This window comes from Geotrypetes seraphini, chromosome 7, assembly GCF_902459505.1.
Source record: "Geotrypetes seraphini chromosome 7, aGeoSer1.1, whole genome shotgun sequence".
In the NCBI taxonomy this organism is placed as follows: Eukaryota; Metazoa; Chordata; class Amphibia; order Gymnophiona; family Dermophiidae; genus Geotrypetes; species Geotrypetes seraphini.
This window is the reverse complement of record NC_047090.1, coordinates 20,034,064-20,058,666: the sequence shown is the minus strand read 5'-3', so window position 1 is coordinate 20,058,666 and position 24,603 is coordinate 20,034,064. Positions and strand designations below refer to the sequence as shown.

Genomic DNA, 24,603 nt, shown 5'->3' with positions numbered 1-24,603 from the left:
ATGCGAAGCAGCGTGTTTACTGTGCTTTGGACGCTGCTGGAGCCGGGAGGTTTGTGTTCATCTCGCGGTGGGAGGGTCAGCTGGGAGGGTCAACGGGGGTTTTGGGTGTGCCGGGTAGGGTCGGCGCCGGGGGGGAGTTGCGGCGTGTTACCTGCCGCCAGTTGTTAGAATAGAACAACAACGCGTGCATGCGTACTCTTACCTGCCACAGACCTACAGATCAAGGATCAGGGAACACGGCGGTAAAAGTGCGCATGCGCGCTTAGCATTTTATTATAGTAGATTAGTTTCTCATAGATATAATTATATATTAAAATTTTAACTATGTATAGTTAAACTCTGGATTTTGTTGCCAGAGAATATGGTGAAAGCAGTTAGCTTAGCAGGGTTTCAAAAAGGTTTGGACAATTTCCTAAAATAAAAGCCATTATTGAGCTGGACTTGAGAAAATCCACTACTTATTCCTAGGATAAGCAGCATTAAATCTTATTCTCATTTTGTCAGGTACTTGTGACCTGGGTTGGCCACTATTGGAAACAGGATACTGGACTTGATGGATCTGCATTCTGTTCCAGTAAGGCAACTCTTATGTTCGTGTTAGTAAAATTTTTAGTGTAAGCTAAAAGGGCCCCTTAGATTTCAGATTGGATTCAAATCCAAGCTAAAAGCTCACTTTTTTGAAACTGCTTTTAACTCTTAGTTCACTCACCATCAGTTACCTCTGCCCACCATATCATTCCCTCTGCTAGAAATACCCCAAACCTGAGATGTCCTGTCTGTCCAAATTAGATTGTAAGCTCTTCATAGAAGGGACCATCTTTCGAATGTTAAATGTACAGCGCTGTGTACACCTTTCAGCAGTATAGAAATGATAAATAGTAATTAGACTGCAAGCCTTCTGGGCACAAGGACATACCTATTGTATCTGAATATAATTTGCCTTGAGCTATTGGTGAAAAGGTATGAGCTAAATATAAATAAATAATATTATTAACCAAGGAAAGAATGTCCGCATGAATCACGTCCATAAAAGGTTTCCAAATGAGTGTAACATGAGCATAATTCTCCTTTATTAAGAAGGAAAGCTTTGTCAACATAAATGTTCTAGGTATTTTGAAACCAAAAAGGATTAGGATTAGAGGGGGATTTCCAACAGTATGCAAATGGCTTATTAATTATATGACTCTATTAACTTTAGGTCTTTGTTCATCTGGTTTGTGTACTAATAACAAAATAGCAGTTATTACTTGTATAATTCTATATATCCCATGACATGATTTTTATCCCTACAATCCAATAAACCAGATTTAAACAGTTGTTGATCAATAGATTTTGTACCCATTTTCCTGAATATTGGCACTCAATATGTTATGCTTTTTACTGTGTTACACAGGTTAGTCCAGTCCTCTTTGGTGTAACAAGTACTCAAATAAGAACATAAGAATTGCAGCTGCTGGGTCAGACAAGTGGTCCATCGTGCCCTATTTGAGTCTAGCCTTACCTGCGTACGTTCTGGTTCAGCAAGAACTTATCTAACATTACATTACATTACATTACAGATTTCTATTCTGCCATTACCTTTCGGTTCAAAGCGGATTACAAAAAGAGTTATGGAAGAAGGGTTACAATGTTAGATCAGAGAAGGTTTCCAAGAGAGGGAAAAGTAGGATCTGGGGTTAGGGAGGGGATGGTAAGAGGGGGGTTAAGCTTTATCATGGTATTAAGCTTTATTAAGGGATTTCTTGAAGAGTATAGTTTTTATTTCCTTTCTGAACATCTTGTAGTCTGGGGTTGTTGTCAATAGGTTGGAGACTTGGTTGTCTATCTTCACTGCCTGAATGGCCAGTAGTCCGTTGTATAGTTTTTTCCTTTTTACTTCTTTGATTGGGGGGTAAGTGAATGGGGTGTGTGTTTTTCTATGCCTGGTAGAGGTGGTTTGGATGAGGCGGTCGTTTAGGTAGGTTGGGCTGTCTCCATTTATAGTTTTAAATAGTATACAGTAGAATTTAAATTGTATTCTTTCCTGGATTGGAAGCCAATGAGAATTGATGAATGCCTCAGTAATGTGATCATGTTTTTTCAATGAATAGACGAGTCTCAGAGCTGTATTCTGAATTGTCTGTAGTTGTTTAATCATTATTGCGGGGCAGGGGAGGTAGAGGATGTTGCAATAGTCTAGGATACTTAGGATTAGAGATTGTATTAGGAGCTGAAATTGTGTTTTTTCGAAGAATTTTCGGACTTGTCTAAGGTTTCTCATAACTGCGAAAGATTTCTGTATTGTTTTGTTAATTTGTGGTTGCATGGTGCAGCCTTTGTCAATAGTCATACCTAGAAGTTTTAGGGTGGTTTGCAAAGGGTAGTTGATAGAGTTGATTTCTTTTTTTTTTAAGTTCAATAAGTTTTTATTTAGGCTTTTACAAACACATAAGTGAGAAAGAAAATACATGAGATTAACAACAAAGCATTGTAACAATACTTAGATTAATACATAACAAATCCAGGGGTCAATGCCATACTTCAGATGATCAATAGTATGCAGGGTTAGTGTACCCAGGAAAGGGGGAAAAGTAAAAGGGAGAAATAAACAGATCAGAAAATCTAAAATTGATATAGTGCTGTGATGCCTGTATACAGTCAGGAGATGAGCACATACCACAATAATGTACCATAATCATTAAAAAAATGAAGAATAGGTGAATTATGAGTAGCGATAGCTAACATCTAAGCATGTCAAGGGGTAGATTGAAAGAGATACCATCAAGCACTACAAGAGCATGTTTGAATTATGGAAGGGCAATTCAGCATACTGCAATAAAGGACCCCAGTGCCTTTTAAATTTATGTAATAAGCCTAATCTTTCCGCTGTTATTTTCTCATATTTAACTGTTAAACATGTGGTATTCCACCAGGCGTCATAGCTCACTTGGTCCAGGTTTTTCCAGTTAGATAGAATGACCTTGACTGCTATTAGGAGGAGCATGTGGATGAGACAGTCCTCATCTTTACATATAGTACTAGAGGCATTGACGCTACCCAGTATGATGGAGTTATATGAGAGAGGAATGGACGTATGAAGAATGTTGTTAATGTCTGATACGACACTAGCCCAGAAGCTTTGTAACAATGGACAATCAAAAAGCATATGCTTGAGTGTGCCCTGGGACGAGTTGCAGGACCAGCATTTATCTGATTCCTCTTTTTTAAAACGAGACAATCGGCTGGGAGTCCAAAAAGCCCTGTGAGTCAGGAATAGAGAAGTCTGGAGGAAGGACGCCGATTTACAAATGTTATGAGTACGAGACCATAAGTATTCCCAATGTTTTTCCTCTAATGGCATCTGCAGGTCTAATGACCATTTATGTTCCGTCTCAAGGGGATGTTGGATTTTCTGAGTTCTCGCATATTTATACCATCTTGAAGCTTCTTTTTTGTGAATAGGAAATAGCTCACAGAGCGAAAGCAGTGGCGGAGTAATATTGAGAAGGGGCTTGTGTTTAAGCTGTGACGCTATAGCGTGTTTGAGCTGTATCCAGCGATAATACTGGGCACTAGATAGACCAAAAGTGGCATGTAATTGTTCAAAAGATTTCCACTCTTCACCATCCCATAACTGGGAAATTTGGTGAATTCCTGCTATCTGCCACAGCTTCCAATCCACAACATTTTTATCAATACGAATTGAATTGTTGCGCCAAATATTAGCAGAAATTGTATCTATCTAGTTGTGATTAAGCGATGATTCTAACCTTTTAACAACTTGAATCATGGATAATAATATGTGGTCTCGCACAATAGGAGATGCAGGCGGTATCATAAAAGGAAGATGTTGCAAGCTGTAGGGGTAATATCTTGCTCGCTCAAATTCAAGCCAACGATTGTTTGGAGTTGTAGCGATGTCCGGAAGCAACCATCTAACAATTTGACGAGATAAGAAGGCATGGTGATAATCCAAAAGGTCGGGGAAGTTCACACCCCCACTATATCTTCCTTGTTTCAGTTTGTGGAGAGCAATTCTGGGCGTGTTATTATTCCACAAGTACTTGGATAATAACGATTCCAATTTTTTATAAACTGACAATGGCATTAGAGTAGGAAGCATAGTCAGAGTATACAGTATTTTAGGAGTCAGCACCATTTTGATCGACGCTAGGCGTCCCCACCAAGAAAGGTTTAGAGGATTCCATTTAAGAATTTGAGACTTAATAGAGTTTAGTAGATGAGACGAACAGTTTTCAATGGTGGTGTCCAGTGAATTGCCAAACGGGATACCCAAATAAGTCAACGTAGAGTCGGCCCATCGAAAGCCATTATGAGAGATTAAGTGTCGATGAACATGAGAGTTTAAGGGCATAAGCTCCGTTTTACTATTATTGAGTTTATATCCGGAAATAGAGGAGAAGTCAGCAATGAGTGAAATCAATGCAGGAATGGAGTCAGGTGATAGATACAGGAGAACATCATCCGCATATGCGGAGAACTTTACTTCAGAGTCACCGCAGCAAACCCCACGGATACTATCATTATTCCTGATGGATTGTAAGAAAGGCTCCAATGCTAAGTTAAAAAGCAGGGGTGAAAGGGGGCACCCTTGTCTCGTACCTCTTGTAGGTTTAAATTGGGGAGATGTGTAACCATTAATACGCACATTTGTTGTGGGAGCAGAGTAAAGAACTTTGATCATTTGTATGGAGGATTCGTCAAAACCAAACCACTTAAGAGTCTTGAAAAGGTAATCCCATTCCACTCTATCAAACGCCTTTTCTGCGTCTAACGCTAAAGCAAGCAAGGGAGTTTTTTGTAAATTGGCATGAAGTATGATATTTGTAAACATTCGTGAATTATCACTGGAGAGTCTATTCAACATAAATCCGTTTTGGTCAATTCCGATTAATTTAGGAAGAAAGGTCTGCATGCGAGTTGCCATTATTTTTGCGTAGATTTTTGCGTCAACATTAATTAGGGCTAACGGCCGATAATTTGCCACATGAAGATGATCCTTGCCTGGTTTGGGCAGTACGATTATGCTTGCTTCAGTGAATGATCCTCTCACATCGCCTGTACGTATAAAGTAATCAAAGAGGTGAACTAGATGTGGTGCAAGTTCCTGCTGAAATGCCTCATAAAATTCTGATGTGAAACCATCGGGGCCAGGTGCTTTCCTTTTAGCCATGTGATGTAAAACCAATCCAATGTCTGACTCTGTTATATTCGTAGATAGGACCACGTTGTCCTCAGGTGTAAGGGTAGGATGAGGGTCGTTTGTTAATATCTTTGAAGAGTCCGGGTTGGAGATTTCTGAAGTATATAGTTTTTCATAAAATTGACTGAATGATTGTGAGATCAAGTGAGGATCTGCAGTGATGGACCCGTCAACTCCAGTGATAGCAGATATAGTTAAACGTTCTTCCTGTATTTTCAAATATTGAGCCAAGGCTCTGCCAGCTTTGTTTGAAGTACAATAATAATTCGCCCTTTGCATAAATAAGGCATTGCCTGCCCTTTTGCTGAGTAACAAGTTGTAGCTTAGCCTCTCATGGTGTAACAGCTGTAAAGTTTTCATGTCTGATGGGTTGGTTTGGTGACTCCTTTCTAGTTCCTTAATAGATTTTTCATGATCTAATAGTTGCTTGGTGAGCATTTTAGATTGACGAGCCTGATATGATATAATGGTGCCTCTGAGTGTAGCTTTGAAAGCGTCCCATAAGGTTGGCCAACTAACATCACTAGGCGTGTTAAATGTGAAGTATTCAGAAATCGCCGTTTTAGTAAGTTTCTTGAATTCTTCGTCCACTAATAAAGCATTATTAAACCGCCAAGACTTCCCTTTTTTGGAAAGGGAGCCTTCATCAAAGGTCAGTTCAATGGCAGCATGGTCAGAGACTGAAATCTCATGAATATGAGCATGTGAGACCGAATTCAAAAGATTGTTACTGAGTAAAAAGTAGTCCAGTCTCGAGTACGAATTGTGAAGAGCTGAGTAAAAAGTATATTGTCTATCTTCTCCATTCATGAGCCGCCATACATCAATCAGTTTCAGTTGTGTAATCAGGTTATGAAGACAGTGCCAAGACCTGGTGGGCTTATGTGAGGCAGTAGATTTTCTGTCAATTAACGGGTCAAGAATCAGGTTAAAGTCACCAGTCAATATAAGATGATGTGATTTATCTTCAAGGATCGAGGCTAAGAGATTGTCAAAAAATTCTGGTGAATCTTGATTGGGTGCGTATATGTTTAACAGGGATATCTCTTTCTGATGAATGAGGAGCTTAACGAGAATCCAACGCCCTTCAGTATCTGTAGTGTGTGACAATATCTTAATGTGGTCACATTTTCTAATCAATAATGCCGTTCCATTCTTTTTATGAATGGCAGGTGAGGCTATGATGGGTAGTGACCAGTTGGTTTTCAATTTAGCCGATTCTAGCATAGTTAAATGAGTTTCTTGAAAACATACAATATCTGGTGATTTTTTAGTGACATAGTCTAAAATTTTTTTACGCTTGATAGGGTTGTTAAACCCCTTGACATTTAAGGACAATATTTTTACCATACTATGACATAAAGATGATAGATTATAAATTCAACATTGTTAATGAAAATATCAACAAAAGAGCAGTGTGGTATGTTGCACCAAGTATGACAGAATATCAGTGAAGAGAGATACAGACATACAAAAAAGCAGCCACGTCCTGAGAAGGACAAGTGGCAGCTATACACTATGGGAAGAGGGAGCATAAGGGAGGTGCAATCAGCGCACTGACAATGTATTTATGATAACCTCGTAGAGCATAACCGATAAGACCAGTGTTGGTAAGGTGGTGAGCATCAAAGGAAAAATGAGTATGACTGTTTTGAAGACTATATAAATAATCATACAAATAATCATACAAATGAGTAACATAAGAAAGATAACCATAGTAATATGCAATGAGAACCACAAACTTTCATGCAATTGTAACAAGGAGTACAATGAAAGATATTGTTAACATAACTTTTAGAATCCAATAGAGCAGTAAGTGGTGGAGCCATACCATTAGTGATGTCATAAAAGATCCCAGAATGTAACATTACAAGGATGAACAAGACTAAGATGCTTTCGAGGAGACATAACACAGCATGTGAGGGAGTAGGTATCAAACAAGAATAATGCAGACTACTGATGCTGTGGAGAGCTTAACACTGATTGGTCACATCAAATTCTACACATGGGAGCACATCCGTGCCAAACAGAAATATATCAAATGAAAACAATAATTACCTTAGCATAATTAGGGGTATGAGGGCAATATGAAATCAAATCAAATAGAGCAGTGTATAAATTATACAACTAATCAAAAATTGATATTATTAAAGTATATCATGAAGTCATGGTGAAATGTTAGTGCGAATCGAAAAGGAGAAGCAGTACATGGATAATGCCAACAAATTGTAATGTTATCGTTAAAGACTTAAAGTGGTTAGGTTAAGAAAAGGATAAAATAAGTATCTAATGCAAGAATTAATAATGCAATTCTAAAATTCATATAAAAGATGGGTTCAGAAGTTAATATCACTGTCATACTTAATATATGTTAAATATGATGAAAATTACTAACAATGCATAAATTATACAGGAAAAAATAATTCATGTATAAACAGTACTAAATATCAAAAGGAGATTACCCAAACGAGAAGATCATGCAAACCCTGGGAATTCATGTGACAGATTAGAGTACATAATAATTCATAAAATGCTTAATACTGTAATCAGACTATAGTAAAATAAGTAATTCATTAGTGGGGACAAGATCTAATATATTAAAGATTAGATACAGCAACAACTTAATTGTTAATGTCAATTGATGATGAGTACATTGTTAAAAGAGGATAATAATAACTTAGAGCTTCGTAGAGGGGAAGTAGTAGTGACAAAAGAGAATCTGGTGAAATTTCTCATGGAAGAGCACAATAATTCATAGAGAGTACTGCATACAACATAAAATCTATAAAGGAGATTAAGCAGTCCCAGAAAATTCATGTGACAGATTAATATTCATTTATAATTCATAGCATGCTTGATAAGGTAGTCTCGCTATGGTTAACCACATAAGTCAAAGGTAGGGACAGGATCAAATATATTAGATATTAAATAAATTAACAATTGAAACGTTAAAGTCAATTGACGATGAGTGCAATGTTAAAGGAGAACAATAATAAGTTATAGCTTCGGGAGAAGAAATAGAAATAACGGAATAAAAGAATCTAGTGAAATTTCATAGGGAAGAGCACAGTGAATCATAAAGAAAAATTCATACGACACAAAATCTATAAAGTAGTGTAAGCAGACCCAGAAAATACATGTGACAGAATAAAATTCATTAATAATTCATAGAATGCTTGATAAGGTAGTCTCGCTATGGTGAACAACGTGAATCAATGGTAAGGACAGAGTCAATTATATTAAAAATAGGATAAAACAACAATTAAATTGTTAGTGACAATTGATGGCAAGTGCAATGTTAAAGGAGAATAATAATAAATTAGAGCACCAATGAAAGTAAATAGTAGTAGCATAAATGAGACGGGTGATATTTCATAGGGGAGAGCACAGTGAATCGTGAAGAGCAATACAGAGTAATACATACAACATAGAAAACATGAAGAAGTTTAAGCAGCCCCAAGAAAAACATGCGACAGGCTAAAATTCATTGATATTTCATATGATGCAGAGAGTAGATAATCATGCGGTATGAAAGGCAGTAAATTAACGGTAATATAAAGTTCCTGTAAGCTACGAATTGATTATTATAAGAAAAAGAGTGACAGTGGCAAGCAAAATTAATTCATGGCAATAAAGAAGAAAGAGAGGTAATGAGGAAAGAGAAAGCATAAAGGGCATTATGTGGGATGCATAATTATAAATCATAGAATAAATGCAATGATGTGCAACAACATAATAGTTCGCGCTGTGAGAATGAATAATTAATGAGGCATCGAATTATGTAAGGGAGACGTTGGGTAAAGATAATAACATCAGAGTAAGCATTAAACTAAAATAATGAAAAATAAGGTGAAAAACAAAGGAAACAGTCAGATTGATGATATCAAGTGTAGAATGTTAAGGAACCTTCCGTAGTTAAATTTGATATTGAGAAGGCAACGTCCACGTGGTTGAGAAAACATGGCTGCCATGGTGTGCTAGACTCCCTTCGTTTTGACCAAAAGACTCCATCGACGAACTCGGTAAGTTTAAGTAGATTAAACTCTGTCAATAGATGTTGGATTAAGCTCCTCCAGGAAATCCGATAACAGCTGTGGGTCGGTAAAGTTTTTGGTCTGATTATTAATCGTGACCTGCATCGTGGCTGGGAAAAGCAAGCCAAATTGAGCCTTGAGATCTCTGAGCCTCGGGCGATAGGCTAGTAACTGCTTTCTCCGTTGCGCCGCATTTTTGGTGAGATCCGGAACGAAGAGAACCGTGTGGGTGTCAAGTTTAAGCGGCGATTTCAACTTAGCACGTTGCATAACTTCCGAGAGTTGAGTGTAGCGTAGAAACTTGACGATGATGGCTCTTGGGTACCTGGCGTTCGCTGGACGGAACGAGGGAACCCTATGTGCTCGTTCCAGTTCAAATTCTCTTGTGAATTGCAGCTCTAGAATGTCGGGTATCAGCTTTTCCATGAATGATAAGATATCCGTTCCTTCTTTTCCTTCTGGGATCCCAAGCACACGTAGATTATTTCTACGAGAGCGGAGCTGAAGATCCTCGAGATCTTTTTCAAGTTGAGGAACTTTTTTCATTTGAGCTTGCATGCTTTTAATAGCAGCCTGCGATGATGTTTGTGCGGCTTCAACATTATCTAGTCTGGATGACAATTGAGATAAGTCCTGTTTCATCTCGTTGAGATCTTGTTTTATTTCAGTAGTGTCCTCTTTCGTTTCATGGACTATTTCTTTTATAGCCCGTAGTTCGGTGAGGAGCGCATGGTTGGATTCAGGATCAGATTTATCCTCCGTTGTTTTTTGAGGGGAAGTAGGCTCAGGTTTGTGGCGTTTGCCTACCTTTGATGCAGCCATCAGTAAAGGCAAAGTGAAGGGATAAAGAAAGTAAAAATCCACCAAGGATATCTTCGATTTTATTTCGATATTTGTCTTAGATTGTCAGAGCTCACTGACTACGCCGCCATTTCCTATCGCGCCCTCTAGCGCCCCCCGATAGAGTTGATTTCTAAGTTGGTTATGGTTGGGATTTTGTTATTTTCTAGGAGGATGAATTTAGTTTTGTCTGGGTTGAGTTTCAGTTTGTGGTTTTCCATCCAAGTCGTAACTGCAGCTAGAGTTCTGTGTAGTGTATCTGACATTAAGAGCATTGGTTGGTCGAAAGGAATGAGGATGGTGATGTCATCAGCATAGCTATAAGAGGATAAACCTTGTTTGTTCAGGTAAACGCCAAGAGAGGCCGTATATAGGTTGAAGAGAATAGGGGACAGTGGGGACCCTTGTGGAACACCGCAGGGGTTGGACCAAGGTTTGGATTTTTCTTTGTCTGATTTTACTTTTTATGTTCTGGATTTTAAGAAACCTTCAAACCATGAGTATACTTTATCTGAGATGCCTATTGAGTCCAAGATTTGCAGTAGGATGTTATGGTCTACCAGGTCAAATGCCGCCGTCAGGTCCAACTGTATGAGCAGCATTTTTTTTCCAATGCTGAGGTGTTATCTTGCTGTGTCGATAAGGGAACCTAGTAGTATCTCTGTGCTGAAGTTAGTTCTAAAGCCGGATTGTGTGGGATGGAGTAAGTTATGGTCCTCGAGATAGTTGGTGAGGAATTTGGCTACTAATCCTTCTGTTAGTTTGATATATAGATGTATTGAGACTATTGGTTTGTAGTTGGATGAGAGGTCTGTTGGTCCTTTTGGGTCTTTTAAGATTGGGGTGATGATGATTTCGCTGAGGTCATTCGGGAAAATGCCATCTGTGAGCATGGTTTGTATCCAGTGTAGGAGTAAGGTACGGAACTTAGTGCTCGCTGATGACAGGAGATATGGCGGGCAGTGGTTGAGTTCACATGATGCGTGGCTGTACTTATTGTAGAGTTTGTTGAATTCGGTCCAATGTATCTTAGGGAATTGGGACCAAGATCTGTCTGCAGCACAAGATTCATTTTCTGTGGGGAGTATTGTGACTTCGAGTAGGTGGGTTGGGTTACTAATGAGAGTAGCTCTGGTGTTTGTAATTTTATTCTTGAAGTGTTCAGCTAGGAGGGAGGCTGAAGGGGAGGAGTTATTGTTAGTGGTCAAATAGGGTATGGTGTTAGTTAGATCTTTTAATATTTGGAATAGTTTTTTGGTGTCTTGGGTTTCCGTGTCTATTAGGTTGGTGTAATGTTTTTTTTCTCTTTTCTTTTAATAGAAGTTTGTATTGTTTGTTAATTTTTTCCAGGCGGTTTTCGTGTGATCTTGGTTGGTTTTTCTCCATTTTCTTTCCAGACGTCTACATTGTCTCTTGAGTAGGAGTAATTCTTCGTCGAACCATTGGTCTGATCGTCTGCATGTTCTGGTTTTGGTTCGAAGTGGGGCTTGTTCATCAAGGATGTTGTTGCTCAAATAGCCCCAGTGTGAAATGAAGTCTTTGGGGTTATCTTCTTGGATTGTTTCATCTACTTTTGACCAGAAAATGGCTCGATGCGTTTGCGTGATGTGTAGGTTACTATTTTGGATATTGGTTTGGATTTGTTTTTGGTCCAGATGATGTTGAAGGTGTAAGTGTAGTGGTCTGACCAGAGGGATGGGGACCAGGTTCCATTAGACGTTTGAATTTCTGAAGTAGATGTTTGATGGGTCATGAAGGCTGCAATGTCCAGTTGGTGTCCTTTCTCAAGAGTAGTTTGTGGGTTTAAAATTTGGAAGGATAGGGCATTGAGGAAAGAAAGTAGATTGTCTACTGGCTTGGATGAATGGTCTTCAAGATGAAGGTTTAGGTCTCCTAGGATAAGATTGTGTGCTGCTGTAAGTGAGTTTTGGTATATGAAGTTTTCAAATTCGGATCTAACCATGGCCCAGTTTCCCGGTGTTATATAACAGAGCATGCAGTTTAGTGAGTTTTTCAGTGCGATGGAAGAGATTTGACATGCTAAAAGGTCCATGTAAGGGGTGGAAGTTTTTTTCAATATGTTTAAGGTTAGGGAGTCTTTGAGTAAGATCACTAATCCACCTCCTCTTTTTTTCTCTCTGCAGGTCACTGTAATTTTGTATCCTTGAGGGCAGACTTCTGTAATTCTTGGGTCTGTGTCCGATGTTAGCCAGGTTTCTGTGAGGAAGAGGCAGTCTAGGTTTTCGTTTTTTATCCAGGTTTTTATAAGTTCTGTTTTTGGACCTAGGGCTCTGACGTTTAAGTAGGCACAGTTAAGGGTGGTGGTTTCTGTTTGGTGGTTGTGAATCGTTTTAGGGTAGATGAGTGAATTTGGGTTATGGTGCGGTTTGGTCTTGGATTGTGTTGCTCTTCTTCCCCATGCTGGTGTTATGGGGTGTTGAACGCTTGTTTGGTGGTTGGAGTTTCTGTCTATTGGAACTCTCCTGTTAGGGTGAAGGGTTTTGATTGCAATTGAGCTAGTGGGAATGTTGGGTAGGTTGTTTGCTTCTACCTTACAGCTGGATATGAGAAGTATTATTAATAGGATAATCTGGGTGTTTGTTTGTGGAATTAGCTTCATTATGGAGGTGGGGCTGCTGGTAGAGGCAGTGTAGTTTCCAGTGGTTAGGTTGTTGGCTGTGTTTAGTGTCTGGGTAGGAGAGTGGGTTGTGGAGGGAGGTGTTGAGGACCGGCGAGAAGGTAAAAGAAACTAAAACCGGCAAAATATAACTTAAACTATTGGGGAGATCCTGCTGAGCCTTCCAACTGGCTCAGCGGTGCACCGTCGGGAGGGGAGGGGGCGGAGTTCGCTCCCACGCCCAGAGTGTGCCTTACTCTGCTCCCGCTCTGCCCCGAGTGCTCCCGGTCCGTGGAGGCAGGTGTTGAGGTCCGTCGAGAGGTAAAAGAAACTGAAACCGGCAAAAGCAAACTTTTAAACTGTTGGGGAGATCCCGCTGAGCCTTCCAACTGGCTCAGCGGTGCACCTTTTCTTGAATCCCTGAAGGGTGCTTTCCCCTATAACAGCCTCTGGAAGAGCGTTCCAAATATCTACCATTCTCTGGGTGAAGAAGAACTTCCTTACGTTTTAACTTTAGCGAGTCCCCTCTTGTTCTCTTAACATTGGAGAGGATGAACAATTTCTCTTTCTCTACTAAGTTTATTCCCTTCAGTATCTTGAATGTTTCGATCATGTTCCCTCTCAGACTCCTCTTTTCAAGGGAGAATAGGCCCAGTTAGAAAATACAGGCATTTTTTGGCATTTTGAGGGTTGGTTTTTTGTTTTTTAAGGCTGTGTGTCACTTGAGAATCTGAAAATACATATCTAATACGTAATAAACAGCAAGAGCAATGCTGATGAGTGTACATGTAAAGAGCAACTTTGGACATGTATATTCCATTTTTTATTTTTTTAGTATTTATATAATGTACCACTTTTTGACACCTATGGACCGACAGAAATAAAATAATTATTTTGTGGACCAGCACCGGTCCGCAGTCCAGAAGTTGAAGAATACTGGGCTAAGTTGTGCCCATCTCCACTCAATCTCCACCCCAGACCCCAAGAGGGAAATGGCTGAGCAACGCTTATTCTATCTTCTTCGCCATTTCCCTGAAGCAGCGGGGTGTTGAGTCTATCCCGCGAAACTAAGGTCTGGTCAGATGATAGTTAGAAGCAACGACGTGGATTTGATAGTGGGCTACTCGAGCTAAGGATGCATTATAATTGTAAAAGAATGCATTATAATTAATTTCTTTCTCTTCATATGAACTATTTTTAAAAGAACTTTATTTTTGCAAATGAATTTCTTTCTTTCCATATGAACTAATTTTAAATGAACTCACTTTTTTTGCTTGAACTTTTTTCAAATGAACGATTGAAGAAACGTTTGAAACATTGATAAGAAAGCCATTGATTTAGTGAATTCAAGATTGTCTCAAAACATATGGTCCTTTAAGAGAAAAAAAGGGATCAGTATAAGTTTGATATTTTTAGTGTATTTATTGTATTTATAATACTGTATTTATAACACTGAAGCACTTTCACTGAGCACTTTAGGGGTTAGAGAAATATGTACGATATATGAATTGATGAAAATACAGTGGAACCTTGGTTTACGAGCATAATTCGTTCCAGAAGCATGCTCGTAAACCAAAATACTCATATATCAAAGCGAGTTTCCCCATAGGAAATAATGGAAACTCGCTTTGATACATTCCCACCCCACCCCCCGAGGCCAGCGGCGCTGCTCCCCCCTTCCCCCCCGTGCGAACCAGCACCTCCCGCCCGAACAACTTGAACTTACCCCTCATCCCGCATCTGACACCGGCACGCAGCCCACATGACGTGCCGGTGCCGCTTGAAGATCTTCCAGCCTCTACCGGGCCTTGAGCATGCATCTACGCATGCTCAAGGCCTTCTAATTCTCCCTCTTGCCGAGAATCTTGGCGAGAGGGAGAATTAGAAGGCCTTGAGCATGCGTAGATTAAAAGTCAACAGTTAAATTACTAAATTCAATTATTTAAGAAGTGTATTTAATTAAAAGTTGGAATATAGAAGTAATGTCCATTTTTGATATTGTGCAAATGGTTCTCAATAGTTTCATATTTTGTGGTCTAACTTGTAACCATCTCATTGTAAACTTGTATTTGTTTTATTCATTTTGATGTTTTTGTATGGTAATACAAAACTATTTTCTTTTAAATCCACATATCAATGTGCTACCTGATAGATAGCAACCAGCACCCCCGTTTGCTTAGATTTATTAAAGGGGGGAGGGGTGGCATATCAAAGCATCATACTATATAAGAGTTGCTTGTTTAATTGCCACCTGACACTGGTCCCTTAATCTTTTTGCTGATATTGTTCCCAATTTTGATACTATAGCTATGTAGTACTGTTATCTCTACCCAGTGAGTTCCTCCATTTTGTTGCTCTTGTGTCATGCTTACATTAGGTGATACCTGACTTGGGAACTGGCTAGTGTAGGTCTTCTGTAGGAGATTATTAATATGACACACTAGGGGTGGGTTTGGATTATTTTGTATTTATCTGCGTGTCTTTTGGTCTCTCAATAGATGGATCTCTCTGTGGAAATGCTCTACGGCTTCATGCAGGAGCGCCAGAAACGCTATGCCAAATATGCTGAACACATACAAAAGGTAAATGAAATGTCTGTCATCCTACGCCGCATCCAGATGGGTATCGACCAGACTGTGCCACTAATGGAAAAGCTGAATGCCATGCTGCCCGAGAATGAGAAGCTGGAGCCCTTCTGTATGACTCCTGAACGAGAGCCCAGTACTTAATCCCTCCAGGGGTCTGCACTGTCTTCACCAGGTGGAGATGCTGGGGGAGAGCTGAGCTTTTAATGAGATGGGCAGCTCTGTTAGACATCCCATCAAGGGCTTCGGTACCAAATATAGGATGTTGAGCTGCACTACTAGACTGAATTGTGAGGGAAAATGTTCTCCTTGTCTGTCTTTAATTAATAAAATAAAGTAATGTTATTTCATGCACTGAGGTGGCACATTAACAGATTGGGATAATATTATTGCAATGGCTCATATACAGCGATTTTTTTTTCTCAGGTATGCCAAACCGAACCGCCAAGAAACCTCTCAGCTCAGTGAAAAGGTCACATTGAGATGTGGTTACAGCTCAGTTGTATTTTCACAAGTGGTTGTTGTCTTTTAAAATCTCCCCCCCATGCCAAAGTGTGATGTGAACACAAAAAGAAAACTTGACCTACTGTACAAAATGGTTAATGTTTTGCAGTCAAACAAAAGAGGAAAATAACTAAATATTCAAACAAGAATGCACGTGAATATGATGAAGGTGAAAACAGCTTTTAGCTGAGTTTCAAAGACTGGTAGAGATGGGGCCAATTGTATCTCACTGGATTGATCCTAGTGTGATATGCAAGGTGACAGCGAGTCAGGTACATATCAGAAAGGTAGAGGATGGTCAGGGTTGGAGTGAAGAGAGGAAGGTCTCAATACAAGGAACTCGGAGATTACAAATCATTTGTTAACACCTTCAGCCTCCCAGCATTTTTTTCTCCTCTTCATTTATGGAGCCAAAGGACCTGGGAGAAGGATAGCGATGCACCACTTATGGCAGGAGCTTTGAGTGAGCAAATAAATATGGGAATGGTGAACTCCCTAAGCCAATAGTTTTTAATCCTATTCTGAGAAACTGTCTGGATTGGTTCAGAGGATAACTGTAACAAATGCCCATGAAACCAGTGAATATAAGCTTTGTCAAATGCTGGTGAGCCTAATTTGCATTTTTTGATAGGTGGCCTTAAGGTCACATGACCCATGTGTCAGCCAGTCAGAATTGAGGATCCATCTAAGCCCTCCTGCCTTTCCCCTGTGCCATTGCCAGGTCTTAGCTTCTCTCTAAACCTTACTACTTTTGGTAATGTCACAGGAAGTGGTCATGGCCACGCCCCTTTTCCATGATAGTGTTACCTATGATATCACTTCCAGTTTTTACTACATGCTGCCATCTTGGATAAATGAAGACACTTCTCTTAAAATGCATTATTTCCTTTTTACAATTTGTGGCATCAGGCAGATTCTTGCAAAAATGTGTATTTAGCCAGGCTTTTGTTTAAGCCCTCTTCCCCACAACACACCACCTGTACATTCTGTGCTATTTTAAACAGCATGGTGTTTATGTAAAGAGAGAGAAAATTGATTATATGAGGTTTTTTTTTTTTTTTTTGGGCTCAGAGTGCCCAGGTAGACTGGGGAAGAGGGCTTAAATAAAAGCCAGGCTAAAAACATATTTGCAAATATTTGTTCAATGCTACAGATTGTAAAGAAAAACCATTTCAGGGCTGGGAAAAATAAAAGGAACTCCCCAACTGTGGATGCTCCTCCACAGTTCCTTACAACTTTGGTGTTGTTGATCCAAGATGGTGGCAAGTAGTGAAAACCAGAAGTGGGAACGCTGGAGCATGAGTGGATCCTGAAGTCTGATTGGCTGATGCATAGCCACATGATGAAGTGGATGTGGCCACCTGGCAAAATATGCAAATTAGCTTTGTCAAATGCTGGTGAAACCTAACTACTTGCATATATTGAGTATCTTTTTTTTTGTATGAATCAGCTTATTTTTATTTATGTATTTAAAACATTTGCATTCCGCGTTTAGCTAAAGCAGCTCACAATTCTTTTTTTTTTTAATTCTTTATTCATTTTCAAACTTACAATAAGTGTGACAATATATCCAAACAAATTAACAATAAATATATCACTTAATAATCATCAATGGTACAAATGATATGCTCTTTTCTCCCACCCTTCCCTATCATATAATCAATACCTTAAACAATAAGTAACAATAAAATTAACCCCCCTCACAATTGAACATGTAAATTTAAGGGAAAAATTGTCCTCTAATCAGTATAATACTTTGTTAATGGCTCCCACACATCTTGAAATTTCCTGAAACATCCTTGCTGTATTGCAATAAATCTCTCCATTTTATAAATATGACATAAGGAACTCCACCAAAAATTATAATTTAATCTACTCCAATTTTTCCAATTATACGTAATTTGTTGAATGGCAACCCCAGTCATTATAAGTAATAATTTGTTATTATTTGTAGCAATCTGACTTTTTGCTCTCATTGCCATACCACAGTATCATATGATAATGCCACTGGGTTGTCTAATAAACAATTAATTTGGTCCCAAATTGATTTCCAAAAATTCATAATAAATGGACAGTAGAATAATAAATGATCTAAAGTCCCTGCTTTGAGATGATAGTGCCAACATCTATTAGACTTAGAGCTATCCAATTTTTGTAACCGAACAGGGGTCCATAATGCTCCAAGTTTGTCTCATAGAAGCCGACACTGTACATCTCATCCTCCAAGTCCAAATTTGTGGCCATTGAGACACAGTAATTTGATACTTAATCTCAATGCTCCAAATGTCTCTCAGACCAGTGTTTGGTTTCTTTTTAAAAAATCCAGTCAGTAATTTATACCACTGGGCAGCCTGGTGACCCAAGAAGTCCACCTGAAAGGATAAAAACTCCATACTATATTGATTATTAAGGTTTTTCCAGTCAGGGAACTCCGCCTGAAAGGCATGCTTCAGTTGCAACCATCTAAAACTTTCTGATTTATTAAGGCCATATTTATGTTGCAACTGTGAAAATTTAAGCATTTTACCATTAGAGATAACATCTTCTAATAAACGTATTCCTACTATCATTCAATGCTTCCAGGCAAGCCTTTCTCCGCCAATTTGAATCTTGGAGTTCAGTCATATAGATTGATTTGTAGATTTGTGAATTGGATTAGTTGTTAAATTACTTACATAATGTAATGTTTTCCATGTATCAGCTAATATTCTATTATCTTTACTGTAACTAGGCAATTTGATACTGAGCACATGGCAAAGGCGTAATGGACAAAATAAAACAGGGGAAACAAAACCACAAACTCAAAAGCACAGAAACAAAGTGGAATTGTCCCAATCAGAATGGTGCACACCATTCTGATTGGGACAATTCCACTTTGTTTCTGTGCAAAAGCGTAACGGAGACATGAGTTGCCATTCTAACCACAACCAATCTGGAGTTTTTCCATGAGCTCTGGGAGGACCCAATACATACCCTGGTGCAAAATATAAGCTTGATGGTACCTATAAAAATTGGGAAAATTTACCCCTCCCTCTGAAATTGGCCTTTGTAAAGATACCAAAGCCACTCTTGGAGTTTTACCCAGCCAAATAAATTTTATAAGATTGCTATTTAACTTTTTATAAAAGGACCCTTGAAAATAAACCGGCAACATACCCATCTGATAACAAACCACAGGCAAAATCATCATCTTGATAGTTTGTACTCTCCTCCACCACGAAAGATGTAAAGGATTCCATTGCTCACACATTTCTGTTACCTTCTGTAATAAAGATTTTTCATTTATTTTCATTGTTTCTTCCAGCGTATTTTTAATCCAAATGCCTAAATACTTTAATCCATCCTCTTTCCAGAAAAAGGGAAATGAATCAAACAAACCTTTTGTACAGTGAACATTAAGTGGAAGAATTTCTGATTTACTCCAGTTTATCTTGTATCTGGAAAATTTTCCAAATTTCTCAATCAATTCAAGTAAACAAGGAATGGTTGTCTCAGGATTTCTCAAATAGAGCAATATGTCATCCGCATAAGCAGAGACCTTATATTCCCGATCTTTACGTGGAATACCCTGTATCTCCTTCGCTTGCTGAATAGCTAATAACAAGGGTTCCAATACAATATCAAAAAGCAGAGGAGCTAAGGGACAACATTGTCTAACCCCCCCTTTGCAACCTAAAATCTTCTGAAAAATTATTATTAATATACAGTTTAACAACAGGGGAGCTATACAAAGTTTGAACCATTTGTATAAATCCTGAACCTATACCAAACCATTCCAACGCTTGATACATGAAGGTCCATTCAACTCGATCAAAGTCCTTCTCTGCATCCAGGGATACAGAAAAAGCCGGATCATTTAAGGCTTTTGACAAATTCAACATATGCAAGGCAAGCCTAGTGTTGTTAGAAGAATGTCTTTGAGCAACGAATCTTGTTTGGTCCATTCCAATGACAAAAGGGAGAGCTTTAGCCAAATGTATAGCCAATGTTTTAGCTAAAATTTTTCCATCTACATTAATTAAGGAAATAGGCCTGTAGTTTGAAACCAGTGTGGGATCTTTATTTGGCTTTGGCAAAACTATAGTTAAAGATTCTGCCATGGTACCTGTAATACAACCTTTAGTTAGTTGAGTCTGGTATAGATTTAACAAATATGGTAATAGGGTAATTTGGAATGATTTATAAAACTCTACTGTAAAACCATCTCCAACTGGAGCGGATCCAACTCTAAGGGGCTTCAATGCTGTTTGCAATTCATTTATTAATATTGGCTTTTCTAAACTTTCTTTTATATGCTCAGGAATTTTTGGTCCCTTAATTAATTTTAAAAATTCTAATCCATCCTTTTCTTTATCTAAATAAGGCTTGGAAGAATACAGATCTTTATAAAAATTTAAAAATTGTTTTAGAATAGGACCAATTTGAGAATAAGTATTCCTTTTATCATCTTTTACCGCCACTACTTTTGTTTTTCATTTTTTTGCATTTAAATAATTTGCCAATAATCTTCCCGTTTTATTTGAATTTCCATAATACAATGCCTGTTGAGAAAATAAATCTTTTCTTATCAATTTAGAAGAAATCTCATTATATTTCCCTTTAGCTTTCAAGAGATCCTGTAATGTAGAATATTCCCATTTATCAATTAATTTTGATTCCAATATCTTTATATCTTGTTCTAACCTGGAAAATTGATTTTTAATTTGTTTTTTAATATATGCCGAAAATGAAATAAGTAAGACAAGCAAACAACATGGGTAAGAAAGGCAACGGGAACTGTAATTTTGCAAGCGGTGCTGCTTGCCCAAAGCTTCCCTCTGATGCAGCTTCTTGTTTCTGCCTGGCCGCATGGTGGGGAGGCGGGGCAGGGGGCCCAGTGTACCTAGGGGCCCTCGACGAATTAATCCTGTTCTGGCGGCGGCGGCAAAAAGAGCAAACAGAATGCTAGGAATGATTAAGAAGGGGATCACAAACAGATCAGAGAAAGTTATCATGCCACTGTACTGGGCCATGGTACCTGGAATACTGCATCCAGCACTGGTCGCCATATATGAAGGACAAAGTACTACTCGAAAGGGTCCAGAGATGAGCGACTAAAATGGTTAAGGGGCTGGAGGAGTTGCTGTACAGTGAGAAACTGGGCCTCTTCACCCTTGAAAAGAGGAGACTGAGAGGGGACATGATCGAAACATTCAAGATAATGAATGGAATAGACTTGGTAGATAAAGACAGATTGTTCATCCTCTCCAAGGTAGAGAGAACAAGAAGGCATTCTCTAAAGTTAAAAGGGGATAGATTCCGTACAAATGTAAGGAAGTTCTTCACCCAGAGTGGTAGAAATCTGGAACGCTCTTCCGGAGTCTGTTATAGGGAAAAACACCTCCAGGGATTCAAGACAAAGTTGGACAAGTTCCTTCTGAACCAGAACGTATGCAGGTAAGGCTAGACTCAGGGTATTGGTCTTTGACCTAAGCGCCGCTGCAGGAGCGGACTGCTGGGCATGATGGACCACTGGTCTGACCCAGCAGCGGCAATTCTTATGTTCTTTTGTGTTTGCAGGGTTGGTTAAGAATCATTGTGTTAAAGGTCAGTGGGGAAATTGTGTGCAATCATAAGGCTACTTTCTTTCATTTAGCAATTTCCTATGGATTAGTGAGACTCAGGGAGGGGAGGAATTCATTTAGATCGCCCAAATTTAGGCACCAGGATGATCCACCTTAGTTTACTGCACATTTCGGCCCTGATTCTACATAGTGCGTCCCGATTTTAGGCAGCTGTAGGCGTCCTACAGCTGTCTAATCAGCCAATCGGGATGCACGTTTTTTTTAAAAAAATGCTCCCCAGGCAGGCTTTCTATATTGAAGGTGAGGCCCGCAAGACACCTAAGCTCGCCTAAGGGCCTTAGGCAGGCCTTAGGCGAACCTAGGCGGCCCTACGCTTCTCCCTAGTAGAGGAAGAGACGCTTACAATGTAGGCCAACGAAATGCTGGTCTACATTGTAAGTAGACGCGGCCGCTATACGTATTGCGGCAAGGGATCTCTCTGCTGCTATAAGTATACCGACCGCGCCCCCCCCCCCCCCCCGGCACTACCGATCGCTGGCAGGAGGGTGCCCAATCCTTCCTGCCAGAAGTTGCCCCCCCCCCGACACTACCGACCGCCCCCCCCCGACACTACCGATCGCTGGCAGGAGGGTGCCCAATCCCTCCTGCCAGAAGATGCCCCCCCCGACACTACCGACCGCCCCCCCCCGACACTACCGATCGCTGGCAGGAGGGTGCCCAATCCCTCCTGCCGGAAGACGCACCCCCTCCGCACCCCCCCCTCGCGCTAACAGCCCTCAAACCTCCCCCCAATGAAACTAACCTTTCCTTGTTGGCCAGACGGGACTTGCCCATCTAGCCGGCAGGCCCATCTCCTCGAAATGAGGCGGGCTTGCCCCTTCCCGGCCCATCCTTCCGAAGCCTAAGGCCTGATTGGCCCAGGCTCTAGAAGCCTGGACCAATCAGGCCTTAGGCATAGCGGGTCCGCCCATTCCCACTTAATCTAAGGTCTGATTGGCCCAGGCTCTAAGGCGCCTGGGCCAATCAGGCCTTAGACTTAGTGGGGATGGGCGGACCCACTATGCCTAAGGCCTGATTGGTCCAGGCTTCTAGAGCCTGGGCCAATCAGGCCTTAGGCTTCGGAAGGATGGGCCGGGAAGGGGCGGGCCCGCCTCATTTCGACAAGACGGGCCTACCGGCTGGACGGGCAAGTCCCGTCTGGCCAACAAGGAAAGGTTAGTTTGGTTGGGGGGAGGTTTGAGAGCTGTTAGCACGTGGGGTGGGGGGTGCGGAGGGGGTGCGTCTTCCGGCAGGAGGGATTGGGCACCCTCCTGCCAGCGATCGGTAGTGTCGGGGGGGGGCGGTCGGTAGTGTCAGGGGGGCATCTTCTGGCAGGAGGGATTGGGCACCCTCCTGCCAGCGATCGGTAGTGTCGGGGGGGGGGGCGGTCGGTAGTGTCAGGAGGGCATCTTCTGGCAGGAGGGATTGGGCACCCTCCTGCCAGCGATCGGTAGTGTCGGGGGGGGGTGGCGGCTGGTATACTTATAGCAGCAGAGAGATCCCTTGCCGCAATAAGTATAGCGGCCGCGTCTACTTACAATGTAGACCAGCATTTTGTTGGCCTACATTGTAAGCGTCTCTTCCTCTACTAGGGAGATGCGTAGGGCCGCCTAGGTTCATCTAAGGCCCTTAGGCGAGCTTAGGTGTCTTGCGGGCCTTGCCTTCAATATAGGCGGCCTGCCTGGGGAGCATTTTTTTTAAAAAACGTGCATCCCGATTGGCTGATTAGACAGCTGTAGGACGCCTACAGCTGCCTAAAATCGGGACGCACTATGTAGAATCAGGGCCTTCATGCCTAACTTTGAACAGGAGCTTTTATGCCTACTAAAGGTTATTGTAATTTTTTTATTATTATTTGGTTCTTTTATATCCCAAGCAAAAACCAAAACGAAAACTGCAGACCATGTACAGGATACAGACACTGTTTATTTCAACTTTAGTAAACATTAAATATACAACCTTATTACCAACCAAGGGACCCGACACGGTCTGTGTTTCGGACAACACGCCTTCTTCAAGAGTCCATGGTGGATAAGGTATTGGAGCAAACAGCAATAAAACGCAACAAACTAATCAAGTGCCTCTGTGAGTCCGATGCTTGATGCAAAGTGTGTTGCATCAAGCATCGGACTCACAGAGGCACTTGATCCTGTACATGGTCTGCAGTTTTCGTTTTGGTTTTTGCTTGCTGCTTGGTTCACTGCAGGTTTCTTTGGATTTTTTTCTGTCATTTTATATCCCATCCATCCCAACGAGCTCAGAATAGATTACAGGTTGACATATATAATGCATAGACATAAGGTTATAATTTACAAATGTACATTACAGTTAGAACCTCTTAGGTTGATATATATGGAGAGTCGAGTTTAGCATACCATTTGGTCATTCTTAGGTGTTTTCTAAGTTTGCATAGATAAAGTCATCTGTATACAAACTCTTTCTTGGAATTGGAGTGAGATAAAAGCTTATAAACTCCAGTGGCCAGGCCACATAAATTTAACCGCTGACCAATGTGGGCTGAATATCATTCAGAAGTAAAACCCAGATATCTAACTATGTGAGGTTGCTAATCCACCCAATGGTCTTTCCATGACTTCACCTGGCTCGTGCCTTAGTAATGGCTTTAGGTGCGCAAATGCAGGTATTCTATATAGCAGTGATTCCCAACCCTGTCCTGGAGGAACACCAGGCCAATCGGGTTTTCAGGCTAGCCCTAATGAATATGCATGAGAGAGATTTGCATATGATGGAAGTGATAGGCATGCAAATTTGCTTCATGCATATTCATTAGGGCTAGCCTGAAAACCCAATTGGCCTGGTGTTCCTCCAGGACAGGGTTGGGAACCACTGCTATATAGCACTGGACCTAAATGTTGAGAATGTGCTGACTAGTTCTGGCCCTGGCCCTTCTCTAGGCTGTACTCCCTTTGGAGATGTACACACTATGAAAATTAGATGTGCATTTTCTAGAACAGGACATAGTGTAGATCTGTGAGTAGCTTCTAATGACCAATTTCTGATCTGTGTGCAAAATTGATTGTCTATAGCAGGGGTGTCAAAGTCCCTCCTTGAGGGCCTCAATCCAGTCGGGTTTTCAGAATTTCCTCTATGAATATGCATGAGATCTATTAGCATACAATGAAAGCAGTGCATGCAAATAGATATCATGCATATTCATTGGGGAAATCCTGAAAACCCGACTGGATTGCGGCCCTCG

General features: G+C 40.4%; 1 protein-coding gene across 4 annotated transcripts in view; it reads left to right on the top strand.

The window, feature by feature from the left end:
* BORCS5 (BLOC-1 related complex subunit 5) overlaps positions 1-24,603 on the top strand; it is a 224,355-nt gene that overhangs the window by 132,201 nt on the left and 67,551 nt on the right. For 2 of the 4 annotated variants that reach the window (XM_033952212.1, XM_033952210.1), the window contains exon 4: positions 15,193-15,276. In XM_033952212.1, coding sequence (XP_033808103.1) covers positions 15,193-15,276 — 84 coding nt within the window. Of the gene's footprint in view, positions 1-15,192; positions 15,634-15,705; positions 17,394-24,603 lie in introns of those variants that run through there. The other 2 variants (XM_033952211.1, XM_033952209.1) reach the window with 2 other exon arrangements.